This window comes from Rhipicephalus sanguineus, chromosome 4 (assembly GCF_013339695.2).
Source record: "Rhipicephalus sanguineus isolate Rsan-2018 chromosome 4, BIME_Rsan_1.4, whole genome shotgun sequence".
Lineage (NCBI taxonomy): Eukaryota > Metazoa > Arthropoda > Arachnida > Ixodida > Ixodidae > Rhipicephalus > Rhipicephalus sanguineus.
Genome location: NC_051179.1, coordinates 113,201,945 through 113,221,291, shown reverse-complemented (window position 1 = coordinate 113,221,291; position 19,347 = coordinate 113,201,945). Strand labels below are relative to the sequence as shown.

General features: G+C 46.3%; 1 protein-coding gene across 2 annotated transcripts in view; it reads left to right on the top strand.

Annotated features, from left to right (window-relative positions):
* The window catches only part of LOC119390585 (sucrase-isomaltase, intestinal), a 41,019-nt gene that overhangs the window by 9,126 nt on the left and 12,546 nt on the right, over positions 1 to 19,347 (top strand). Inside the window, exons 6-13 of one of the 2 annotated variants that reach the window (XM_037658180.2) lie at positions 3,611 to 3,723; positions 4,429 to 4,554; positions 7,492 to 7,620; positions 9,180 to 9,251; positions 9,844 to 9,945; positions 12,154 to 12,244; positions 12,715 to 12,838; positions 14,641 to 14,821. In XM_037658180.2, the coding sequence (XP_037514108.2) occupies positions 3,611 to 3,723; positions 4,429 to 4,554; positions 7,492 to 7,620; positions 9,180 to 9,251; positions 9,844 to 9,945; positions 12,154 to 12,244; positions 12,715 to 12,838; positions 14,641 to 14,821 (938 nt within the window). The remainder of the gene's footprint in view (positions 1 to 3,610; positions 3,724 to 4,428; positions 4,555 to 7,491; positions 7,621 to 9,179; positions 9,252 to 9,843; positions 9,946 to 12,153; positions 12,245 to 12,714; positions 12,839 to 14,640; positions 14,822 to 19,347) is intronic. The other variant, XM_049414871.1, reaches the window with a different exon arrangement.

Here is a 19,347-nt window from a genome sequence, read left to right as displayed (position 1 = left end):
TTGAAATTTTACTGGGACCCCGAGGAAATGGATCATGCGCTTATGGGCTTCCTTGCCAACCATTACAAGTGCACTTGCGAGGAACCCACTACGCTATAAATCATTGTAATTTTTGAGAAGTAGGGCAGCAGGCACTGTGCCATTTTCGTCATTCTAGGGAGAGCCGTGGTACCTGCTAAACGCATGTAAGGCATTATGCGCACTTTGTTGATGTTGTGCCTGATGACGATGAAGAATTATGACAGAGCCCTTTGTAATGGGTTGGAAGCATTCAACAACCTATTCCTTGCGCAATTCGCATTGTGTGACGCCTTGTAACAGAATTCTCGTTGTGCGACGCTTGGCACTTATTTTACTCTTCTACCACGCTATATTGCATATGCTAATGTGGTTCCTTCCCAACATGAAGCCTGTATAGAACCTTTTTACAAAGCAGTTTCAAGCACTGGGATGGCTCAGAGTTGTCCGTCCTACTGGACAGACATCAATTTTAAAATTCCTTGAGCACTGTGTGTTTGTGATGTGGTTTATGTCTGGAAGCAGGCAATAAAGCAAAAAAAAAAAAAAAAAAAAAAAAAAACTGGGATGGCTCAGAGGTTGAATACTGGGCTCCCACGCCGAGGACCCAGGTTCGAACCTCGTTCCATCCTGGAATTTTTCTTATTTAGTTTTTTTTCTTATTTCGAGCGATACTGGTTACGGACACCGGCGGCGGCGGCGGCGGCGGCGGCGGCGGCAGCGGCGGCGGCGGCGGACAACTACGGCGCCAAAAACGGCCGGTGAAATGATCTCATAACAGCTTTCGCTGTAAAACGAAGTTTATGTCGGTTGCGAACAAGTATGGACGTCGTATACTGGGAGTTCGGCCTCTGCAGTTAATTTTGGATCAGCAGCCGCTACATGAAACTTCGAATCTCCGTGTGCTTGGCCTGGAAATTCACGCCACCGGATCTGCAGGACCTTGGGTCAAAAGTGCCAAACAGCAGGCATCAGAAACTATCCATCTCATACGACGGATTGCGAAGAAATCTGGTGGCGCTAACTCCAACATGGCTCGCCTCCTTGTCCGTTCGATATTGCAACCGAGGCTCGTCTACCGCGCCCAGTTTCATCACCTCACGCTGGCAGAGTGGGCACGTCTAGAGGCGATTAACCACGAAGCCATGCGGGCCATAACTGGACTGCCACGTATCACTCCGTTAACAGTACTGCAGCAGGAGTCCCAACTAAATACCATTGACGAGTTAGTACACCAGCGTCGCTGTGCGCGCAACCTCAAGCCATCAACGTTCTGTTCGGTTGCTGCATTGGCGCGGTACATGGGCCAAGAAGTTCACCAATCCCCTTCAGAGACGAGCATTATTGCCCCGTGGAACAAAATGCAACTCACTGAAAACAAACCTCTTGGTCGCCTTTACAACCCGGTTCCACGCCAGGCGAACGCCCAAGTTTCCCGTTTGCTTCGTGCCGATCACCAAGATACCGCCACTCTCGTCGCCTATACTGATGCCAGTGTGAGTGGCACCACCATTCACACCGCTCTTGTATGTCCATCAATACCAGAGGCTTGCCAGACATGCTCGTATTTTGCGGATCCCGCACCACCGGCTCACCTTGCTGAGCTGGCTGCCATACGTGACGGATTGGCAGCACTGATACCTTTTCTTATACCTGACAGATGCTCTCAGCTCCTGATTCGTACGGACTCGACGCAAGCTATCCACGATATACGACGAGTGTATCGGTCTACGTCACTCTCGGATAGTATTCACCATCTTGCTGCCTCCGCATCTGTGCGGATACGTGTTCAGTGGGTGCCTCGGGCCGCTTTGCCGGACCTTGTCAAAGCTGATTTGGCAACCCACCCACAAGTCACACCGCACCCACTACCGCATTTTCCTGAGGATGCTCAAGGACAGATGCTACGGGAAAAAGAAAGCCTCCGACGTACCACACGAGCTCTTATACCTCCGTGTGGGTCAGACCTCCCTGGTGGTTTAACCCGCCGAGAGGAGGTTACGTTGCGGAGGCTTCGTGTTGGGGTTGCACTTACCCCATCCGTGACCACCCTTTGGGCGCAAAAGTACCGCGGCCCGTATGGTACATCGTGCCCATTTTGCGACGCTCCAATCAGCGATGTAACTGTCACACACCTATTGTGGACATGCACGGGTTTACAATTAAGCCGTCGTCGTCACCTACGTGCAACAGGCCTCAGGCCTTGCCGACCACCCGACCTTGACCGCTGGATTAGTGGACCTCACCACCGCTCGTTACTGGACTTCATACACGAAGCAAATTTATATGTGTATTTCTGAATAAATATTATGCCTAGGGGCAGACTTTCGAAAAAAAAAATTAAGGACATACACATATCACGGTTTATGAGCCACTTTCATGCCCCGATTTCCCAGAACCGCGGGTCATGCGCCGTCCCTATTAGAAGGCTTATCACCGATATTAGCATTCGTTTGAGTTAAGATTGTGTCTAACGTGTTGCTTTACACGGTTCATGCTTCTTATTATGTAAGTGGCTGCTCCTGACGAGTTCCTAGCAGAAACAGCTTCGGTTGCTGCGCGGTAGAGCACGGATTTGCTGGACACTCCCCGAATGCAGCGCACGCTACACGTTTTAGAGCGCAGCTTTTAGGGGCCCGTTCCTAGGTTGAGCGCCGGCGGTTATCCGTTGCCGTAACCGAGCGAAAGAGCACAGCGAAAGACCTCCTGGATCAAGCGCTGTGAACCACGCGCCGCTCTTCTTTTGCCGACACCGGCTGGATTACTCTCGAACGTTCGCCTCCGAAACAAAAAAAAATAAAGTTTTAACAAATAAAAAGGAATGAACCAAAAATTTTAAAAAGACAAAAAGAAAGACAAGATGCTGGCTGGATAACTGAGAAACATTCGCTGCCGAAACAGGAAGAAAATTTCAGCAAAAAATAAAGGAAAACATCAAAATAACGAATAAAAAGTAAAAAAAGTAAAAGAACGCGGCGTCCGTAACTGCGGTTCACGTTGCCAAGCAAGATGATGAAAAATATAAATAATAATAACAACCAAAAATAACAAAACCTAAAAAAGTCATAGAAAATAAAGTAAACATAAGAAATAAAAAATGGAGTAATCTGTAATTCTGCGTGAACACACGTCTCTTTGAAATATTTCGCCTCAATACAGTATATCGCCAAATGGAAACAAGCGTAACTTACGCTCACATTTCGCATTGGTGAATATCGTAATCGTCGGTAATAAATTTGTTTCGTGATAGAGTATTTGAGAACGTGAAACCATATTCACATGACTTACGTCGGAATTACTCAAATACATCATTTCTCTCAATCCTGTTGCCAGAATAACCATTAGAGAAGGCTGCCCGCCATTGAGAGAAGCACTTACGGAAGAAAAGATTGTGAATTCGGCTCTTGCGTGCTCCGCTACTTCTCGTCTGTCGGATAGTGTCATGCGCAAAAAAAAAAATCACATTCCCGTCGTAGTGAGACAACCTAATTCTGTGAACGTCAAGAAAGCAGTTTTAAATTATTTTTTCAGTAATTACCTAATGTAACCTTGCTGCATTCTTGAACACCAACACTATTGCTGGAATTTCCAGATGTTTTGCTGCAGCCAGAGAAAGTGATCACGCTTAGGACAACTGGAGGCCTGCTTGACTTCGACATCTTTCTTGGCGACAATCCTGACGACGTTTTGCGCCAGTTCACAGAGGTGCGTTCTCGCCCGTTTTCATACCGAATGCTACCAATGCTGAGACTTAATTTTTCAGAAGCAGTGTGCTAGATATACTGCAGCATGTTCTTTCTAGCGCCCGAGAAGCACCGGTGTGCGTTCGTAAATGGTTACTAGTTAACAATAATGAACTAGTTCCAGTGTGGTAATTAACTTTGGTGACTCATATGAGCGCATGCACTGTGGTTAACGTAACAGAACTGCGTGCTGGGGCCGCGTGCACTTGGCGTAGATTCAGCTGTGGAGGCATCCGCTTTAGAGTGGTTAATCTGGTGTAATCTGCGTATTGTGTCTCAATCTTCCAAAAGCCAAGCTCTTTGTCTCTACCATGCGAATGTGTACGGTTTGCGCAGAGCTTGCCGCATAACCTGTTCCATACTTACGTTTCTTCATTTCTTCGGAATAATTTAATATCACAAATGATCAGCGATACAAAGCTATTTGAAGGAGCTACTACGGAATAATTTACATGGAATACCTTAGCAAACTTTTACGTAAACACTATTTTGGAATCCATATGGCGGGCTATCACAATCTAAAGGTCATAGTTCATATCCGTCCTTTTTTTATATAGCTTGCGGAATGTTATCCAATGAGAATTCAAACCACTTTTGCTGATGTTTTTCTCTTACAAAATTACCACTTTCAAGCATCATGTCACGCATAACAGCGAGTTTGTTTCAGCTAGTTGGAAGACCAGCAATGCCTCCTCTCTGGGCACTGGGGCATCACGTCAGTGTGGAGGCGGACGTCGAGATTTCACAAGTGTGGCCCCTACTGCAGACACTACAACAAGCCGGTATTGAAGTGGTGAGTGCTGGTGCTGCGGAATACGTGCTTTTTTTTTTTTTGCAGACATCGATCGTTTGCTTTGCCGCTGCCTTCGATTTGCGTCTGATAGACGAACACTTTCCGATGCGTTGCGACGATTGTACGATCGGCCGCTCTCTGTGCAGATGCCGCTTGAACACCGTCCCCATCGCTCGTCGGCTCACAAGGCAGTTAGAGCACTTTTGTGCTTTTTGAGGACTACGGGCCTGCGTGAAAGCCTTTGACTACTGTGCAGTGCCACGGCCACATACGCGTCAGCGCATTTATTGAACATTTCCTTCTTTTTTTTACCTGCTCTCTCTCTCTCTCTGATTTTTCCACTCCCCTTTCCCGTTCCCCCAGAGAAGGGAAGCCAACCGGGCATGTGTATGGTTAACCTCTCTGCCTACTCCCTTTTCTTTTCTTCCTCCTCCTCTTTCACGCAGTGAAATCCGTCTCCTGCTGATACAGATATCCTGTCGTCTCACGAAGGATAAAAGGTTCGATCTACAATCGAAAAGTTCGGACTTACATTTATAGATACTTAAAAACTGTCCATGGCATCGGATCTGAGCGAAAATAGGAAATTTGAAACATTGCTGCACCATCTGCGGCTTGGTACAGCATTTACGCGACACTGCCTATACAGGACGAAGCGTGCGTCTAGTCCTCAGTGCTGTTGTGGCCACCCCGAAGAAGATGTGCACCATCTACTCCCCGAGGGCGCGAGATGCGATTAAACACGAAATGTATTACGAGCGAATCTGTTACTTTTCGATAGAAGACCATTGAGTGTAAACAAAATCCATGGCCAGCAGCGGGCCTTCAGAAGAGAGCGCTTGTCGCCTTGAAGAAGGTTCTCGAAGAAACAAACGCTTTATGGAAATATTAAGGTGCACGTGATAATGAAACCAAAGGCGTAAGGTTAATCTTGGTATACGAGCGGTATGCATCTTGGTATTCATCTTGGAGCGGTATAATCTTGGCATACATATATAGGTATATGTTCAGAATGGCATAGTGTTGTGATCGTGTTTTGTGTTATGTGTAATTATTTGTCTTTTGTGCGTTTTCCTGCGTATTTCAAGCTATACAGACCGTCTGACTTTGTACGTGTGCACGTGAACTTATTTCATCTGCCTGAACACGTGCTCAACTATTTGCGACTCATGTGTTGCTGGATATTACTGTGTTTGCACATCTTGCGTTCTACTGTATGTCATTTTGTGCACGTCTTCTTCCTATTATTATTATTATTTTAATATTTCAAGCTTCGTCTGCTAAGCGAGGAGGAGTAGCCGGTGCGGCCCTTAAGGCAACAGCCTCTCGTATTCATCAATTAAATTAAAAAAAAAAACTGCTAGGACAGCCGGTGCCTATACAACTACTACATTACGCAGACAAGAACATTCTACAAGAAAAAGTACCTGCCTAATTTAATGTTATGGTAAATACTAAGCAAATGGCGATTATAAAGTACGGGCCATGCCAAGAGTGATGAAATTAAAAATGGTAGGTGCAGCTTCAGAAGGAAGGAGCCGCCAGTGTCTCTTAGATCACAGACGAGTTTAGTTAGTCTTCTAGTTGAGAGTAACAGGGATAATTTCATTGCCTCGGCCCATGCTTGCGTACACAATGCAGCTAGTTTACTGAAAGCGTCCGACTGTGGCATGCTGTAGGAGACAACAACAAAAAAAAAAGAAAAAATAAACTCAGTCGATCAGCGCGTACAGGAAGCGCACATGAGCGGATCAAGGGTAACGCATCCAGAACTGCGACTTCTCTAGAATATTTGTGAATTAAGCATAAATACATACCATTACTTTCAATAAAGGATAAAGAACACCAGCATACAAGGAATAGATAACAACAAAGTTATAATGGCAAAAAAACTTTTCGTATGTATCAATGTGAGTTACAACGGGATATATAACAAATTTCGTTTCTAGCGTTTCCGTTGATCTTGAGAGGCAATTTGTCAGCATCTGCCGCTAACGCCTACATAACTGACTTCACAGCGCCACCGTGACCAGCGTATGCGATTGAACGCGCCGAGAAGGATATTCGGAACATGCAAAATTTTACGCAGCAGGTTAACTTTCGCGGTAAATGTGCAGTCTACTACAGGTTTTCTATCTCCAAACCCACAATCTATTTCACGGCAACGCTTGACTCGGCCGCACCCGCGTCTCCACAAGCTGCTTTGCCCGCGGGGTTCCGGCACGCCTCCTGTAATCTTCCTTCCCCTTATGCGCTCGGCCTGCCGAGATCGGTGTAATCAACCAGATTGCGAGCGATGGCGCGAATGTTTTTCGAGCGTTTCTGCGGTGGTAAGTCCACGAATATGCGGTGGAGCCACATATAGCAGCTCTGTGGCTCGGGTACAAGGGGAGCGTCTCTTCCTGTTTGACCTACGATCAACGTCGCAAGTGTTTCACTTGATGGGTTCGACGACGAACTCAGCTGGACTGACCCGCGGACGCTGTGCCGTTCGCTCGAATCCTCCTCCCGTCGCGATACTTCATCAGTGAACGATATAAACACGGATGTCTTCTGGTAGAGGCTGACATTACTTAAACATATTGAGTGGATTCAGCGCGACACAACGAAGACAGAGGTGAAGAAGGAACACGAACACCAACGCTGTTCTCACAACTAGCTTTATTAGCGCAGAAACACATATTTTAAAGCCCAACAGCACAATGTTCTTCTGCAGGACATTGCTTGCTCAACACGGTGGCGCGGTGAGTCGCAGTACCTCGATTCCACAACGTTCTGCATTGGCAGGCGACACCGGTTGCGTCATTGGCCTCCATGACTTGAGGTTTAAAATGCATAATAAATATAGTGCCTTTTCAATTTTTTTGCACTACTGTGTATGTTGTTACAGCGCTTTAGACCCCACATACACGACTTTTTCTTTCCTTTTTCCTCAAGGCAGCTTTGCATCTCAATGAGGGAATTGCAAACGGAAAATTTGCAACCGACGACTCCTCGATTGTTGACGAAATCTTGAGGCTCCGAAATGACACTCAGGATGCTGGCATAAGATATCTGCTCCGAGCAGTAAGTACGTTGCTCTACTTATATGTGTTAAGTGTCAACAAAGGACACAACGCGTAAGCGTTCTCGGACACCAAAAGGACGATAACATGACAAAGCGCATCAGTACAACGTTAAACTGATAAATGGTTTCGCTTGTACTCATAAGTTAAGAAAACCAACAACAAAAAGGGACGAAGAAAGAAAGACAGTATAGACGGTCATGGTCGGATAAGAAAACACTCGTTTCTGCGTGAACAAGTGTTCTCTGATGTATTTATTTGTATACAATGACAAGCTACATAACGTTTGCTTTATGTACTCGAACTTCAAATTCCTAGCGCCCGGATTTCCATGGGTGCCTTCTTAAACATAGTGAAGCAAAGCGCGAAAGCGATCTAGTTGGTAATGGTCCGTCGTACTTATAGATTAAACGCGCCAACACGAAGGGATGATAAAGCGCTCGTGTTGTGCCATTTCTTCTCCCTGTCAAGTTAGCGCTTTTAATCTATAAGTCATCAAATATATTAAAAAGCAGCACTAAGGTCTTGCCGTTGCCCCTGAATTTTTGTAGCACATAGTCTAGGTGCGAGCTCCACCTCTTCAGATGATACAAATAATTGGTGTTTGCGTAAAAAGTAATGCGGAAGCAGACAGGTGCGGCTGCCCGAGAGGTCACTCTCCGGGCATCTCCTTCAGACCCTTCCGAAATGGACCCGGAACCCGACCCGGCCTTAACATTTCGAGAAATTACTCAATTCTACCACATCGGTCACGCAATTCATCCTAAACCCTCTAAGGGTCTTACAAAGGCAGAGGAACGCACACTCCTCGGCCGTTACACCAAAACACTGCTGTGCCCGGCAGTTTTAAAGCACTTCTATCCTGCCTGTACAGGTAAGTGCCCGCACTGTGCGGAGGCGTATTTGGACATTTTCCACATGGTATGCCAATCAACCCCGAACCCCGCCCCAAGACCAAACCACAGCCGGGAAGCCTGGGATGCAGCCCTGCTCCCCTGTTCCGACCTGGCGAGCTAGAAGGCCCTGGTCGACTGAGCCCGAATCGCGGCGGTCGCCAATGGGCTTTCGTAATGAGGAGCCCACCTAGTGATTGTGAGAGGTGGCCCCGTCCGGGTCACCTCAAGCTTCCTCCCTATTGCACCTGCAATAAAGTTTTTCAAGCAAACAGGTAGTAGTAGTATCTGGGGTTTAGCGTCCCAAAAAAGCAAGCAGGTCAATTAACAATTTGTAACAATTACAAGTTTGTGAATTGTACATTTAAAAACAAAGCCTTAAAGCGACCATATGCTGCGAGCCTGGCATGGAGGCTTCACTTTGACGCGCGCTCTGTCAGTAACGCCCTATTCTGCCTGAAGAGAACTTGCTGAGCGGAGGAAATTGTTGCGTCTCGTCCCATCTTGTAAAGCGAAACCGTCTTCAATCTAGTCCCATTATCGTTAATATTTTTCGTTGTGTAAACGACTTTAGGCAAAGTTATATTGTCGTTTTATCGCAAACGTGAGGCTATAGCTCAATCCTAAGTGATCAGTTGACGTCACCCCTACTCTTGCAATATTTCAGGATCCCCTCCTGCCCTCTCCAGGGACGCATACGATCCCACTAATACTGAGTGAAGGTGGCAGGAACGCCAGTGTAAGTCGCCTTCTCTTAAATCTCGTTCTCGTAACTTCAGGACTCCTGCCGTTGTTATGGGTTCTAATTTCAAATAATTGGCTTGAACATTGGATACTCTTCCTCTACAATAAAGTTTATGTCAATATCGCTTTCTTTGCTATAAAATTATTCTATCTATCTATCTATCTATCTATCTATCTATCTATCTATCTATCTATCTATCTATCTATCTATCTATCTATCTATCTATCTATCTATCTATCTATCTATCTATCTATCTATCTATCTATCTATCTATCTATCTATCTATCTATCTATCTATCTATCTATCTATCTATCTATCTATCTATCTATCTATCTATCTATCTGCCACCCCTTTGTCTCGCGGGCTCCTGCGTCCTGGCCTGGAGGTCTGGGCCCACTACTACGCCATTATTACAACGGTGGCGGCACGTAGTAACACAGCTATTTTGCGAATAACAACGCGTGCAAAGCATTTTATTGCACGCTAATTTCTGATCAGTTTTTTATCTGCGTCCCGCAAAAGCTGACATTTTTTTTTTATTTGGTGCCAATGTACGTACGTCGTCACTCCCACTTCCACTTTCAGGAGATTGCGTTTGTAGATTTCACTAATCCGGAAACGGAGATGAAGTGGACAAAAACTTTGCGTTCGCTACTGGAGAATATTGGATTCGACGGGCTGCTACTGGTAAGAACGCTTGCAGCGCGCCTTGTCCTTATAATATGCGCAGAGTCATCCGGGAGCAGTATTCACAAAGCCGTTAGCTCGTAACTGCTGCTTTTCATTGGCCAGACGGCTTTGCTTATGCCTTCAGCATCACGGTTACCTGAGGCGTTCATGTCTTCGCATTGAATTAAGGTTTAACATCCAAATAAAATAAAAATTCTAGCGCAAGGCTTTTTTTGTGAATACGGACCGAAAATCGCTTTAGCAAACTACGTGAATTTTCAGATTTCTCCTTATGATTACTATCTTTTCGTTCTGAGAATAGAACTAACCAGCAGAGAAGTGCCTTATAGCAAATGCCAATTTCAGAGCCAATGGAAAAGTTTCTTACTGTGGCACCGTTTAAGGGTACAATGCTGGCTTTGCCATTTGTACATACGGACATCCCTCCGTCCGCCCGTCTTTTCATCCAAATTGCAAAGCCAGTGTTGTACGCTTGAACGGTGCCGCAGTGAGGAACGTTATTTTACCATTTTCTAAACATTTTTTAGTAAAAATATCGTCTCAATTTTCCTATTCTCTAAACGGCACCAGCTTTGAATCCCTTCCGTCCTTCTTATAAAATTTTAGCTCTCAGACGCATTGCATATAATTTTGGTTTTCCTTGTCCATTTTCTTGCGTAGCTTATAACTTGGTGCCTAGGTCGGTCGGATGATCTCCGAGCGCTAGTGCTCTTACATAAAGAGGTATCGTGGATGTCACTGATTCTGATAAAACGCAATTGAACGAATCACATATAGTGTCTAGTGACATTGTTTCCATTCGCTGAATATGACATAAGAAAAGATTGGCCGCGTATCTGCGTGCTTCGCTGCAAATGTCGTCTAAAGACGATAGAAGAGGCGCTGCGTGAGATATGGACGCCATCTGGCAATACGTCGGGAAACACGAGTGCTGTGTTGCGGGCTGGTAGTCCCGGCGCAGCGGCAGGCGAAGACCGGCGGTGACCAACGCGACCGGTGGGGACGCCGGCCAGCCCGAACACGCTGTTTGGCGCGATGCGCCGAAGGAGAAGAAACGTCCGCACTCAACGAGTACTCTCCACAAACTCTCTTACTTACACGTCGCCTGGGTAAAACAGGAATGCCAGAGCGGCGCCCCCTGTCATTCGTACAATGCGATACTGAACCGAAACCGAAACACAACATGAGCTTGTGCAGAGGGCACGGAGGAAGACAAGTTTCAGCGCAGTCGCATTTTCAGCGCACCTTAAGAAACTAGGGTTGTAACATTTTAGGGCGAGTAGGGTCAGAAGGACCGTCACGACGAAAACCTGCCTCCTCAGTCGTATTCGCCTGTAACGTTGGTGGGGCTTCGCGTTCCCTCCTCCGCTCCTGGCCTTTCCACAGAGCTACTGCCTAAGTACGAAGGCCCCTACCGCGTCCTACGTCAAGCATCCCCAGTTAACTATATGATTGAGCCTGTTCAATCATCTACGGACCGCCGTCGTCGCGGCCGCGAGACTGTTCACGTCGATCGACTGAAGCCGCGTTATGACCCACCAGTTGTACCTGTTCCTTAGGTCGCCAGGAGGCCAGGATGGCTCCTTTTCCGCGGGGGAGCGATTTGTAACATGGTAGGGCGCAGACAAGAACGCCTGCGAAAGAAGACGACGAAGACGGTTGTTGTTGGCGCTCGCGCTTGCTCGGCTTGGACCGCTGATCGCTTCAGCTGTGGCAATCTTTTAATAAACGCGTTACTGTCTCAACGTTAAACGCATACCATCAAGGTCTTTAAAATTGCGTATCTATGTATTTTCTGTTAAAGGAACACACCGCCTAATACTTACCTAGTGATGTTGCGTCTCAGATATGCGTAATGTTTGCTTTTTGATCAACAATGTACACAAGTATGAACCTATTCAGCCGTTCACGATGGCTGGCCCTTGGGCAAGTGGTTCAACTTTGGCCGAGTGGCTGAATCGAGGGACGTGCCGACAAACAGAAAGACAGAAGGACAGACAGAAAGACAGACCAAAATTTCTGCGTATCCTTTTAAGTGGAAACTTTCTTCGCGGAAAGCTTCCGTACGCATAAAGCGCAAGACTTCGTTATTATGTTGTTACAAAGGATAGTGATCTGAATTTAGGAAAATGCGCATATTTTCTATGTGGTGGTCAGTGGTACAGAGAGCGCGATTACTGCAGGTGATGTGCCTCTTTGTTGCAGGACATGAGCGAGCCGACTTACCCTCCCGAGCTGAACCGATCGGGTATAAAGTGCCCAGAAAACAAGTGGAACAACCCCCCTTATCCCGTTGGTGGGTGCTTTTATTAAAGCATCGCTTGATGTTGGAATGCTGTTATGTGTGAACAATTTCTATGAATACGTAAAGCAATCTTGTCCAAGATAGGGTGACAGTGCCGATGGAGACATTAATAAAGACCACAATTTTGTACTAATTGACCGATCTGTTTGCTCAAGATAGGTGTATTCGTGTATAAACGTGGGTAGTGCGTCAATTGTACGCTTTTTTCAGTTGTTTGCTCTTAACAGAGGGCAGATTGGCCAAGATTTAAAAAAAAGTAGTGATGTCATTGACGTCTCTTCTATTTCGCATCCTTTCGTCTTTTCCTTGACATCGTAATGAGCACTGTACTTTCGCTCTAGATAAATACACTTGTGGCACGCTCCAAGAACTTCTGTAATTATAGCAATTCTGGGACGTAACTTTTCAAAAGGTTGGCATGCTAAAAGGCGCCATTTGAGTGAAGACACTGCATTCTGCAGGCTTTCAGCACTGGGGTAGAGCAATGTTCGAGAACAGCGTGTGCGGCGATGCCAACCAGTCTACCGGCACCCACTACAACCTGCACAACCTCTACGGGTATCACCATTCGAAGACGACTTGGAAGTAAGCCTTCCAGCGCTTATGTGTACCTTCGGTGCAGCTTCGCAAATAAAGCTCCGAGTCCAGTTACGTATGCGGGTTTATGCCCTTTTGAACTACACCTAACGTATAGTGTGTTATGACATGTTTCTGCTGCTTACACTCATGTGTCTGACATTGTGAGCGCGTAACGACGGCCTTCACAACTCCGCAAGGTATTTCTTCGATAGTGCCCTTAGTTTAATGCACTGTCTTGCTTAGTCCCAATATGATTCGGGGAAACATGGAAATATATAAGTGGACAGGAAACGTTACTGTAGAATAGGTGGTTGACAGGGCATTTTAAATTGGGATGCTGTAGTCCACTTATGCCGATGGTGTGTTCTTTTTTTTTTCGTAGCTAGCTCTCTGCGCATTCACTGGCGCTAATTTCCGCAGCCTGTGAACTAGTTATTCAGTTCTTTTCGAGCATTGCTGTTATCCCGCTGAAGCTTTTGTAGCTGTTGTTACGACTGGTGCTTTTAGGAGATCCCATTCATGAAAACGCAGCAGGTTCAGCATTCTGTCGCCACACGTTGTTACAGCTGCCGCGTTAAGCCACGGGACAAAACAAAGCGTACAAGCCTGATACTCAATTGTAGGGCTAAACCTCCAAAATGAACCGCACACGGGTTAAGAGTGCAGTCGCAACGAGGAGTAGCCGGTGGCGTTTCGCTGCGGAACCAGCAGCTCGTGTTCGGGGGCCTGATAATCACATTAGTTGAGTCGCAGTGGTGAGTCGAGCATTACAGATGCTGGTGTCAAAATATGACGACAGAACTCAAGTGAAATGCGCAACGGAGCAACGTTGAAGGTAGCTAAGAGAAAGTCGCGTATAACCACTTGCACACACGGGTATGACAGAAGGGGTAGTGCAGAGCATTGACATAGATATTGCGTTCGTTGCTAAAATCTGCGGTGGTCTATGATTATGGTGCTTGACTGCTGACCCAAACGTCGCGGGATCGACTCCCGGTGGCAGCGGCCGCATTTCGATGGAGACAAAATGCTAGAGACCCGTGTGCTTAGATTTAGGTGCACGTTAAACAACCCCAGGTGGTCGAAATTTCCGGATCCCTCCACTAATTTGGCACCTAAAACCCTAACAGTTAATTATTATTATTATTATTAGTAGTAGTAGTAGTAGTAGTAGCAGTAGAAGTAGTAGTAGTAGTAGTAGTAGTAGTAGTAGTAGTAGTAGTAGTAGTAGTAGTAGTAGTCTGATTTAATGAGATGCGATTGTCGCCAAGATTGTACTGACTGACCGCCATCATCAATGCGGGGTTGTGCCAATGTGGAAGCTTCGATTCTCGGTATATTGTGAAAGTTTGTGTAAGCTGAACATTCCTTAGATTGACATTCGAACGAGGGATTCATTTATCGACTGATTTATTGCACTGGCGCTAGAGAAAAGCACAACCTACGAGATTTGCTTTAATTTGAAGGAGCAAGTCCGGGCTAAGTTTCAACGCTCACTTGCTTATTTCTGGCTTCGTAATATGAGCAACCGGATCGATTGATTTATTGAAACAACTTTATTGAGGTCCTGTAGGACGCGCCCTGTGCGCAGCGGGCGACTTCTACGTCGGGACCGCCAGGCCAAGCCTATCGGCCACTTGCCCATATAGAAATCTAGCCAGCACCACGTTGTCCAGTTTCTTAATGCGACAGTCACTGTGCTATCACGAAGGTTATTAGATGTCCGTTTAATTCGCTTCGTATATGGGTGTTTCGCAGCGCTATTTGCCCATTATCGTCGTATCATTCGAATTAGATATTTTTTGCAGGAGCTTGATAAACCTCCTGAAGGAACGAGGAGGACAGAGGCCCATGATTCTGAGCCGCTCGACGTTCTCGGGTTCAGGATCCTTCGGCGGACACTGGTTCGAAGAGCCCGAGTGCAGCTGGGAAGGACTGCGTAGGACCATAGTCAAGGCGGTCGAGTTCTCCATGTTCGGAATGCCTCTGGTAAGAGTGACGGGAATTGTGCCTGCTCTAATATGTTTACGGAAACATTTTATCTTTTAAAACAACTGTCGTATATAGCCGAAAAAAAAAAAAATTTTACACCGTCGCCTTTTGTATCGGCAGGACAAATGCAACGATCTTTACGTGATATTTCCCTTTAAGCTCTTTAAGCTTTTCGTTGCGCCGGGTAGTGCGAACAGTAATTATCATCACCAAGAACCTGTACGCGCTCGCTTCATCCTTTTCAACTTCTGCTTCTCTCCCGGAACACGCGCGCCGATTTCTTCGGCGTGGCCTGTAATAACCGTGATGGGTGAGAGGAGAGAACGAGTAGAGAGAGATATATATATATGTAGAAAGAAAGAGAGAAAGAAACAGAGAGATAGGAAGAAAGATTTACAGAAAGAGAAAATGATGGCGCAAAAACATTTCTGATGAGGCAACGAGATTCGGCGGCGGGACCCACGATCCGACGGCGAGCGCCCTAACCACTCGGCTATCCAGGCACACTAACAGAGCATACCATAGACTTGTACAGTGTAGTATAACAAGGTGGTGGGGAAGGGAAGTGAGGGTGAGGAGGAGAGGAACGAGGAGGGAAGAGAGTAAAGCATGGCATAGAGAGAGAGAGAGAGAAAGAAAGGGAAAAAAGACAGAAAGAGTAAGATAGAGACGGATGTATAGAGAAGAGATAGAAAGAAAAAGGAAGCTATAAGTAGAGAGAGTGAAAGAAAGAAGGGCAAGAAGGAGGAAGATAGAATGAGAGAAAAAGACAGAATAAACAGAAAGATGAAAGAAAGAGAGGAAGAAAGAAATAAAGAAAATAAATAGAAACAAAGAAGGCCACACAGCTCTGTACTACGTTCAGGCTTGGCACCAATAGTGCCAAGCATCACGTAATAGCTAGTCACGCGACAAACATCATGTAACATCCAGTAAAGTGACTAAAACCACGCAATACTCCCGTGACTAAAATCACGTATAATGATGTAACTATCCGCATGACTAGAATAATGTAGCATCACTTCAGTCACTCGCGTGACTAAAAATCACGTACCGCCACGGAACATCTAGCCATGTGAATAAAAATTATGTACATCTTGTCACGCGACTAAAATCACAACATGAAAGTACGCGAGTATCCTTTCAGAGGTGACGTTTTCAGGTATTCTTTTTTTTTTGCGCGAACCATAAGAGAATGGAATGCTGTAGCGCCTGACATATTGTAAACATTTTGGACAATGATGTCTTTTACCATGCTTTGTGTGTGTGATCAATCTGTACATAATTTGTACTGTAACCCCCCTGCTGTAATGCCCACTGGGGCGATGCAGGTATGAAATAAATAAATGAATAAAAATCACGTAACAGGTAGTCACGTGACATGTCCAGCAAAGTCTAGCCAAGTCTAGCCACACTTAGTACTACTAGCAAAAACTTAGCCTCTCAGAAAAAGCTTGGCAATACTAGCAAAACTTAGCTAGGTCGAGCGCTAGCTCAGCTCCAGCCGTGCGCCATTAGTGCAACCTGCTCATTTTTTTTTCACATAACGCGGAGCCAAGACGCATCCGTACCTACTAACCATAAGGGTACTTGCTTATGCTTGGTGAAGTAGGATGCAGAAATGTCACACATCAAGCGTAGAAAGAAAAAAAAATAATGTTAGCAGAAAGTCGCGCAAACCTTGGCACAGAAAACCACGGGCCCCCCGCCGATCGTACTCCCCGTCAACCGACACGTCTAGCTTCGAGATGCGCGGCTTCATCCTCGGGAGTACGCACTTTTTCAGGGCGCCCCATGACTCTCCGGACACGATCGGGGGCAGCTAGGCTATGCACTCTATAGCGGAGCTTGCGCGCGATCTCTCCGTATGTGGGCGTGAAGAATTTTTTCTTGAAGAACGTTTTTGGCAAGAATTTTTTTTTTAATTTCTATCTTCTTTTCCTCTCTCTACTTCTTTCTCTCTCTTTAGTGGATGCTCTCTCTGTCTCTGTTTTTCTTTCTGCATTTCTTTCTATTTCTCTCTCTCTCATTCTGTCTGTGCTACGCTTTACTCTCTCCCCTCCTTCTTTCCCTCCTCCTCACCATCACATCTTTCCTCCTTACGCTCACTTCCCTTTCCCACCCCCTTGCTACACTGTACTCTACAAGGCTTTAATTTGCTAGCGTGCCTGGATAGCCAAGTGGTTAGGACGCTTGCCTTCGGATCGAGGCTACGCGACTTAGAATCCCGCTTCGTGAAGAATTTTTTTTCGGCAAATATTTTTCTGCCTCTTTCTTTATATCTTTCTTTCCATCTCTCTGTTTGTTTCTCTCTTTCTTTCTCCCTCTCTCTGTACTCGTTGTCTCACCCATCGGGGTTATTACAGGCCACGCCGTGGGGGCGAGTAGTGTAATTTGCCCAAATTCTGTGGCAAATACCCGTTCATGATGGTGATAGTTTTGTGGCAGGGTTGACATTCTATGGCCGTCTTAAAAGCTTCGCTGCTAAAAAAAAAACTTGGAGGACACTTGAGCTTCGCCTTCAAGAGTAGAACGCGATAGCTTAGTTTGGCCCCGTTCGCATCCCCTTCTCAATTGCCAGCCTGGCTTCGCTATCGTTTCCTGGAATGTCTCCGGCCAGTACAGACAGACAGACAGACAGACAGACAGACAGACAGACAGACAGACAGACAGACAGACAGACAGACAGACAGACAGACAGACAGACAGACAGACAGACAGACAGACAGACAGACAGACAGATAACTTTATTTAGGTCCTGAGGAACTGCGTTGTAACGCCCCCTTTTAGGGGGAATAAGTAGCAGCCGCGGGCCGCTCCCACGTAGGGACCGGAAGACCGTGGCCCTCCGCCCTCTCGCAGGCCCTCTGGACAGCCCAAAGTTGAACCAAGAGGTCGCCGCTGTTAAGGGATTCCTCCCAGTCCTCTTCTTTGTTGAACTCTGCGTCACGCAACGCAGGACATTGCCAGAGCATTATGAGGTAATGAGCAATACGCCTCTCCGCAGTCCGGACAATGCGGTTCGATGTTGGACGACAAATGACTGAACCTGCCCCTCGAAGGGAAAGACCCCATTTGGAGCATCCTGAAGGCCGATGATTGCGGTCGAGTAAGTTTAGGATGAGGAAGTGAAAAAGCCCTCCGATTTAGATGATAATGAGTCATGTTCTCGTGGATAGTGAGTAGCGAGTCCCTGTATCTTCCGGCTTCCCCGCCTGCGTATCCGCCGGGACCGCCGCGGTGAGCGATACCTCGCGCACGGTCATGGGCAAACTCATTGGCGTTGGGGACATCGGGATGTACATTGGCCCCCATGTGGGCCGAGAACCATGTTATGGTGTGAAACCCGGCAGCCCCCTCGCAGCCGAGGATGGCCGCTGCCTCACGCGAGATCGAGCCCGAGGCGAAAGCCCTAGCAGTACGGTTGCAAAGTGCCCATTACGCCATAATTATTCCTTCTGCGAAGGGGGTAAAAGGCAACACGCAAAACTGCGCAGCTGTGCACTTTGTTGATACTGTTGCTGATAATGAGGATTAATTATGCCTGTGCGCTTTGTAATTGGCGGGCCTTCGAACCAACCGGTCATTGAGCAAATCACATGTTTTGACACTTGGTGCGATTCTACGCTTCTGCCAAGCCATATTACGTGCGTTGAGACGAGTCCTCGCACTACATGACATTCGTAGAGGGTTTTTTTTCCAAAACATTTATAAGCACCGGCGTGGATCTGTGGTAGGACACCTGCTTGCCATGGAGAAGTCCGGGATTCGAGTCTCACTCGAACCGAAGTATTTCTTTTTATTTTATTTATTTATTTGCATCTATCTCAAGTTCTCACTCACGAACAACGCTGATTTTTCGTTCACTATCAACGACGCCGACGCCAGAATTTCCGGGAAACGAGCTATTTAACGCTGTCGGGTTAATAGAAGAAAAATCTCAGTCAGGCAAGCTATTGCAACTTTTTCTTTAGCTTCAATGTCGGCGACCAAATCCCTAATCTTTGCAGAGTTGCCATAGCAAGAAATACTTGACGCGAAGAGCCTGTTCTACCTGTCCTGTGTACGCGTACATTCTTCTCAGCGAAGTGAATCGCTGCGTTTTCCTTTAATAGCTCAGGGAATATTCTTTAAATGGATTGATTACTATTCCTCGGGGTCTTGGACAGGCAATCTCCCTGCCGTTATGCTGAAAAGTGCATAGATCCCCGGTTTTTTAAAGATATATATTGATTTCTTGTCACCTACTATTGTTTTACCAAAATGACCTGATGTCTGATCAGTTCGCGTTTCGGTCACGTGTACTAGGGGGGGGGGGCTATCAGTTGGGAGGCTATCAGTGTATCGGTGTATGGGAGGCTATCAGTTGATGTGCTTTGCCTCACATGTGCATGACTGCAGCTGTTAGCCAAATAATTACGATTTGTGCATTGCAATTTGACAAAAGACAAGACCTAGAATATTAGCGCACTTATTTTCTAGCGCATATAATAAACTTTGCTGACAATCGCTACCACAGTATC